Here is a 7,297-nt window from a genome sequence, read left to right on the forward strand (position 1 = left end):
ACAAAATTATCTCTTAAATGAAAGAAATCGCAAATATATCACTCCTGTAATTTCTGTGTTGCGTTTGTCTCCCTGGCCCAACATGGATGCCAAAGACTGCAGATTCTGGCTTCATAATTTCAGCAGCAAGATCCAGAACAGGGGCTGTTTTTTAACGGTCCTTGAGGTGTTTGTCGCTGATAATATATGGTAATTAACCGTAATGATATGCTGTTGTGGCTGTGTTAGTGAAAATAAAGTCATATGAGAGTGTAGCTGAAACACGGAGGTTATCTAACCTCGGTGAATTGATTCAGTGAAGCAGCTCGACCAAAGACATTTGTGAGTTCAACCAACACCTCGAGGTCTCACAACACCACACAGTTCCCATAGCTCAGTGTGCCAGGGATTTACGAAATTTGATTTTATTATAAAATAAGTTGTCATAAGATTAAGGGCAATGGCATAAAAATAATCGTTATTACAAATATCAAATCTTCATAAACTCTAAGATGATTAAAAACAAGAAGTCTCCCTGATTTTGCTATGAGTTAAGATTGAATCGGCAGGATAATGGTCTGATTACACTTGGGAACACTGTGAAGCATTTTATTTTGCTTTAAATAATCTTAATTCGCAATGTCTGCAATAAATTAGTGATGTAACTATTGTATTATCCATATACCCACCCTCCTGCATCAGAGAAACAGTTGAGAAAGATAAAATAATGGAAATATGGTCATTTTTATGTTGGCCACCGAGGAGAGAGGATGACAGGGCGTCGCTTATGTTGGCGGGAAAACGAGTGGTTTCCATGGCAACGCAGACTCAACTCGCACATCAAAAATATTTGCTGTTTTGCGAGTGTTTGGGTAGGGGTAGGTGTAGGTGGGAGTTGATGAGTGTACGTCAATATGGGTGAGGGTAGATGAGTGTGAGTGGGTGTGGGAGTGCTGGGATGGGCGTTGATGGATGTGGGTGTTTGTAGATGAGGGTGAGTGGTTGTTGGTTGACGTGTGTGGATGGAGATTGGTGTGAATTGGTGTAGGTAGGTGTAAGTGTGTGTACCTGGGTACAATTGCATGTGGACTCATGCAGGGAATGTAGATGGATGAAGGTAGGTGTTGGTGAGTATGGGGTGTGTAGGTCGGTGTGGGAGGGCATAGGTGCATGTAGGTTGGTGTGGGTAGTTATAGGTTGTAGGTGGGTATGGGTGAGGGTAGGTGGGTATGGCTGGGTGTAGTTGGGAGTGGGTGTGTATGCATGTTTATAGAGTGGGCTATTTGGGAGGAGAAAAAGAGAGAGCCCAAGAACAAGATGTAAATGACAAACTGACTAGAAGTGTACCAAAGCGAGGTGGCTGTGGAAAAAGTGAATAGAAGAGGGAGAACGATATGGAGAAGTAAGATGTGGGAGAACTAATGAGATGGAGGTGGTGAGTCGTGGTAAGCAGGGTCGTTACTGAGTAGGGACAAAAGCTTCTGAAAGTCGTTTAGCCGAGGCCACTGCTGACAGTATGCAGCGTCAGACCAGTGGAGTAGCAGGTTTTCATAGTTGTGGAGGCCAAGGTGTGGCCATGTCCTAATCTGGAGAGGAAAGCTGCGGCCATGTCCTCATCATGGGGAGATCTAGGTGGTGCTAAGTTCTCATCTGGGGAGGCCTAGGTGGGGCCATGTCCTAATCTGGTGGAATCACGGTAGGGCCAAGTCGTAATCTGGTGGGCAAGGTGGGGCCAAGTCGTAATCTGGTGGGCAAGGTGGGGCCATGTCCTAATCTGGGGAACAAGGTGGGGCCATGTCCAAATCTGGGGGGCAAGGTCGAGCTAAGTCCTAATATGAAGGGGGGGCAAGGTGGGGCCATCACCTACACCCCCCTTTCCCAACCCTGCGGTCGGGACCCCAAATGGGGTCGTGCAGCTTTTTTCCTGGGGTCGTCAAGCTCCCCAAATATCAAACATGTTTAATTCCCGATTCTGAGATGTTTGCAGCATATATTCACATATTGACTGAGGGATTTGGAGATCGTGTTATATACTGCTGATAAAGTGGCCAGTCCTGTATGACACGTGTCTCCGCCACAGCCATACAGCGTGTTAGTTGAAAAATCAGCGGAATATCCGTAGATTTCTGTCGGAATTCGTAGTAAAGAAAAATATATAAACGTATTTGTTGACTCTTATTTATGTATTTATATATATATTTATTTATATAAAATTATAAGAATGTATATTCAATGTCGGTATCCCTGAGTGCCGTACGCGTTTGGTACGTGAACAGCATCTTGTGTCCTACAAACGTGAACCGTCCACGTCCAGTCTGTGCCAGGCCACCACTCGAGCTGTATGGTCGTAACGGCAAACACTCTTTACCATCTTGTTCATCTTCTGTCGGGAAGTTGATGTATTTTTACCCTCATATTGGAATGTGCCGTATAAGTTTCACTCACTCTTTCTTTCTTTAAAATTCCTAGGTTAATATGAAAAAGAAACCGAGTATTTCACTTGCCGACAAAATATTGCAGCAAAGTATGTCAATGAAAGGCACCGTCCACCATATTTAGAGAGAGAGGGGGACAAGGAAAGAGGAGGAGAAGGAAGGGGTCAGGGAAGAGGAGGAGGGGAGGGGGGCACTTTCCTTGGCCCTCTCCCCTCCTCCTCTTTCCTTGGCCTTCTCCTCTCCTACTCTTTCCTTGGCCTTCTCCTCTCCTCCTCTTTCCTTGGCCTTCTCCTCTCCTCCTCTTTCCTTGGCCTTCTCCTCTCCTCCTCTTTCCTTGGCCCTCTCCCCTCCTCTTTCCATGGCCCCCTACCGTCCTCCACTCTCCTTGGCTTCCTCCCTTTCTCTTTCCTTGCCCCCCTCCCCTGCTCCTCTTTCCTTGGCTTCTTTCCCTACTCTTTCCTTGGCCCCCCTCCCCCTCTCCCCTCCTGGCTGACGGTACCAAATAGCATTCTTTGTCTGATTTATTATTAAGCAAGTATAAATTTCATTTCAGATTTTTTCAGTGATGTCCAGAATGCGTGTGTACAAAGAAGAATTCCTTGACATTGGGTTTACGCTTCTCATTGATCGTGGGGTCGAAAAATCTCAATGTGTTAGATGTGGGGAAGTGCTCAGCCATGACTCGCTTAAAGAAAACAAGTTCAAGCGCCATCTCCTGGGAGAACACACGACGTTGGGGGGGAAAGACCGCCAGTATTTCAAGATGAAAGAAGAACAATTGAAGCGTCAACGGTTAGACACCCCAATGAACCCAGGAGTGTATTCTGTTCGACAAGCAACAGTTGCATCCTATCTGGTTGCAAAAAGAATTGCTAAGTGTAAACAGCCAAATACGACTGGGGAAATGTTGGTGAAGCCAGCTTTGTACCATTAACGGAGATGACGCGGTGAAAAAAAAAAAAGTTGAAACTATTCCATTGTCAAACGACACAATTAGCCGACGGATTCAAGAGATGTCGGAAGACATCAAAGAACAGGTAGTGGCTGCCATCAAGGAGAGCGGAAACTTCAGCTTGCAGTTGGATGAGTCAACTGACGTCAGTGACGATGCACAGCTCTTGGTATATGTGCGGTACCAAGGGAAGAATGACATGTAAGAGAACTTCCTGTTCTGTAAACGACTGGAGACGACAACAACAGATGAAGATCTGTTCAAGTTGGTTGACAGCTTCATCAAGAAAGAAGGCCTCAGCTGGGATCAGTGCTTCAGTGTGTGCACGGGTGGTGCACCTGCAATGCTAGGGGCACATCAGGGTTTCACCGCTAGGGTAAAATAAGTTAACACCGCAGGGATAGTGACTCATTGTCTGCTCCACCGGGAATACCTTGCCTCCCGGAAACTGTCACTTGAGCTTAACTCTGTGATAGATGTGATTCAAACAGTGAATTTTATTAAATCATCAGCTCTGAAGTCAAGGCTGTTCAGTCAGATGTGCTCTGATATGGGGTCGGAATATGAACACCTGCTTTACTACTCTTGTGTCAGGTGGCTGTCCCGAGGGAAAGTGCTCCAGAGAGTGTTTGAAATGCGTGCAGAGGTTGAAATCTTCTTGAACGAGAAGAAACATGCACTGGCATCAAGGCTTACTGAACCAAGATGGTTGCGTAAATTGGCATATCTGACAGATATTTATAGTACTGAATTTGCTGAATAATTATATCCATGCAAGGAAAAAATGAAACTCATCTCTTTGTGTCAGAAAAGCTCAAGGCATTCAAGGCGAAACCGAGGTTGTGGAAAGGAAAGATCGAGCGTGGGAAAACTGCATCCTTTCCACTCACACACACACCACAAAGCCAGTCAGGAGACAGGACGTGTGTGCTGGGCATTCCCCAGGTCCTGTCCTCCCCACTTACTGTTTTTTAATCAGCCCATACACCACTGACCGGGCTAATGTATGGCCCGGCCTGCACTATATGTGTAGGGAATCTTTCAACGAACGAACGAACAACGAACTTTCCACTCTTGAACCTTTTTCTGGAAGATGAAAACGTCACGCTTTTGGACGAACAAAGTGTCATTGTTAAGCACCTTAAGAAGCTGAGTGAGGAGTTTGACAGTTACATTCCAGATGAAGAATTGCATGAGAAATACAAATGGATGCGCAGACCTTTCGATATCCACGTCGAAGACCTCTCAGAAGAAGAGTCTTCCATTCCAAATCTGCAAGAGGAGCTCATCGAGGTGTAACATGATGAAACTCTCCCCTTCAACTTTCAGCGACAGTCTCTAGGAGTGTTCTGGACTACTGTGAAGAAGGAAAAACCAGTCCTTGGCAGTGAGGCTGTGAAAGTGCTGTTGCTGTTCCTTACAACCTATTTGTGCGGATCAGGGTTTGCATATCTAGCTACCATCAAAACAAAAAGCAGAAATCAGTTGCAACCTGAACATGATCTGAGGGTAGCACTTTCTACGACTGAGCCACGAATGGAGAAACTTACCAGCGAGATCCAGGCCCAAGGCTCCCCTTTAAATCAATATATCAGTTGACAAAAAACATTTTTAGTTTAGTTTGTCTTTGTGGAATGTGAAAAAATATTATTTCAGAAGTGGATGTTTTGGTTCAAATTAAGCCTTAAAATTTCTACAACTAGAATAACAGCGATGTTGATTTTGTCTTTTTTCCAACCTTACAGTACCCCGCTTACACGGATATTAATTACACTTGCCCTTTACTGTTACAGCCTACAAATTTGATTTTATTTACCGTGTAAATAACCACCAGGGTCGCTGTCATGGCAAGATGTGCATTATTGGGGTGGCCTGAAAAAAAAGGTTGGGAACCACTCCAACACCCAACCACACCGACATAATAGCCACCCACACCCTATCTATCTATCTATCTATCTATAGCCCGACGCCCTAATCCCGCAAAGGGTGGCCGCAGACAAAACGCCTCCAAGTCACTCTGTCACCCACCATTTGACTCCCCTCCCCCAACTCACCCCCCTCCCTCATATACCTCTCAACTCCATCCCTCCACCTCATCCTCGGTCTACCCCTCCCTCTCCCTCCCTCCACCTCACCTACATACACCCTCTTAGTCAGTCTTTCATTCTCCATCCTCTCCACATGTCCAAACCACCTCAGTGTATTTCTCCTAATCTTCTCAACCACATCCACATCTACCCCACAACGTTCCTTCACTTCTTCATTCGTCAACCTGTCCCTCCACGTCACTCCACATGCTCCTCTCAAGTAACTCATTACTGTATATGCATCCCCACCCATCCAAATGCAACATCAGTCACTCACAATTGCCCACACCCACACAGTCCCACCAACACCAAATCAAAGTTACGTACACTTAACATAAACAACCTACACCCACCTAAACTCATCCACAGTTACCTACACCCATTTACTTTACAACGACTCACACTAAACCTCACCAACCTACACCCTCCCACTGTTACCTACACCATCCAACATCGACTTCAAAACCCTACACCTATCCACCCCCACATACACCCACTTACAGCCACCCTCTTCCCTCGCACCTTATCCTTAGCAGTATATTTCTCGTAATTCTGCTTAGCATTCTCTTCTATGATATTAATGTCATATTGATACTGTAATTATATGTATCGATATCACACAAGCAGATGCTGGAGTGTGATGTGCAGAACAAATCACTATAGAATATGGAAAATAATAATACAGTCCAGCGTCTGCGTTGCCATGGAGACCATTTGTTTCCCCGTCCCGATAGGACCTACCTCGCAGCCATCCTCTAGCCTCGGTGGCTGACATAAAAATGACGATATTTCCACTATTTTATCATTTGGGACTGTTCCTTTGGTGCAGACAGGTCGGTGTACCGATATTACAATACCCACATAGCATATTTCTCATCTGTATAGTTGAATAACACTATATAAAGCTAAAATGATGTGCTTGCCAATGTTACCAACATTAAAAGTACCCCTATCCTCTGATTTCTGTTCGAGATGAAAGGGATATTATAAATATTACTAGTTTCTCTCACAAACTTCGTCCTTGCTGTCTTAGTGGTAATGATTCAGAACCATTCTGTTAGATATTTGTGTTTCTCGGTTGATTGAATTTATGACATGCTACTTACGGAGACATCCTGTGATCTGGCAACTCTACGGGGGGATGCGAGGGTGCGAGGGCTGTAGGACCGTATTCGTAAATGATCTTAACCATTTCTTACGATAAATATTCCCTTACAAAAGTAAATTGGTATCAGAAATTGGTATGCATGGACGTATTTCCAGCTAAATATTCAACCGGGTTTGGTTATGAAATGTTTGGGCGATATACGAGTGAAAACAAATGGCTCCTGTACATAGGTAAAGGTCGAGAAATTTTATGAATATTACGTCATATTTTGTTAGAACTTAATTAGTCACGTCACCTAATGTGGTGCTAATGTGCACTTGATGTCTGTCTTAACTTCACTACATAACTACACCCAAATTAGCACGTCTCTCAGTCACATAAGTTGATAATAATAATACAAAATGGATCAGTGGCGCTAAGGTAAAATTATTTTAATTCTGACGTCATTTTTAGGGTGTTGTTGGTGAGACTGTCAAGTGCAAACACTAAGAAGAGAAACCCTTGCAAAGTTTAATGGATGTCTCTTGTGTCATTATTAGGTCATTAAAGAGGCTGGTATTCCGCGTGATGATGGTACAGACTGGACTCTTTGCGTATACAAGGAATAGGACAAAATTATCTCTTAAATGAAAGAAATCGCCAAGATATCACTCGTGTAATTTCTGTGATGCGTTTGTCTCCCTGGCCCAACATGGATGCCAAAGACTGCAGATTCTAGCTTCATAATTTCAGCAGC

General features: G+C 44.3%; 1 protein-coding gene across 1 annotated transcript; it reads left to right on the forward strand.

Moving 5' to 3' along the window:
• Window positions 1-2,988: 2,988 nt before the first annotated feature.
• On the forward strand, window positions 2,989-3,348 carry LOC145411537 (zinc finger BED domain-containing protein 5-like). The gene has a single exon (XM_080281548.1). It carries the CDS (start codon window positions 2,989-2,991, stop codon window positions 3,346-3,348), a length of 360 nt encoding a protein of 119 aa, XP_080137674.1.
• Window positions 3,349-7,297: the final 3,949 nt, after the last annotated feature.

This window comes from Coenobita brevimanus, chromosome 90 (genome assembly GCF_032717465.1).
Source record: "Coenobita brevimanus isolate Jiangsu-jjx chromosome 90, ASM3271746v2, whole genome shotgun sequence".
In the NCBI taxonomy this organism is placed as follows: Eukaryota; Metazoa; Arthropoda; class Malacostraca; order Decapoda; family Coenobitidae; genus Coenobita; species Coenobita brevimanus.

Coding starts and splice junctions, on each gene's coding strand:
- LOC145411537 (XM_080281548.1), top strand. CDS start 2,989: ATGCGTGTGTACAAAGAAGAATTCCTTGACATTGGGTTTACGCTTCTC.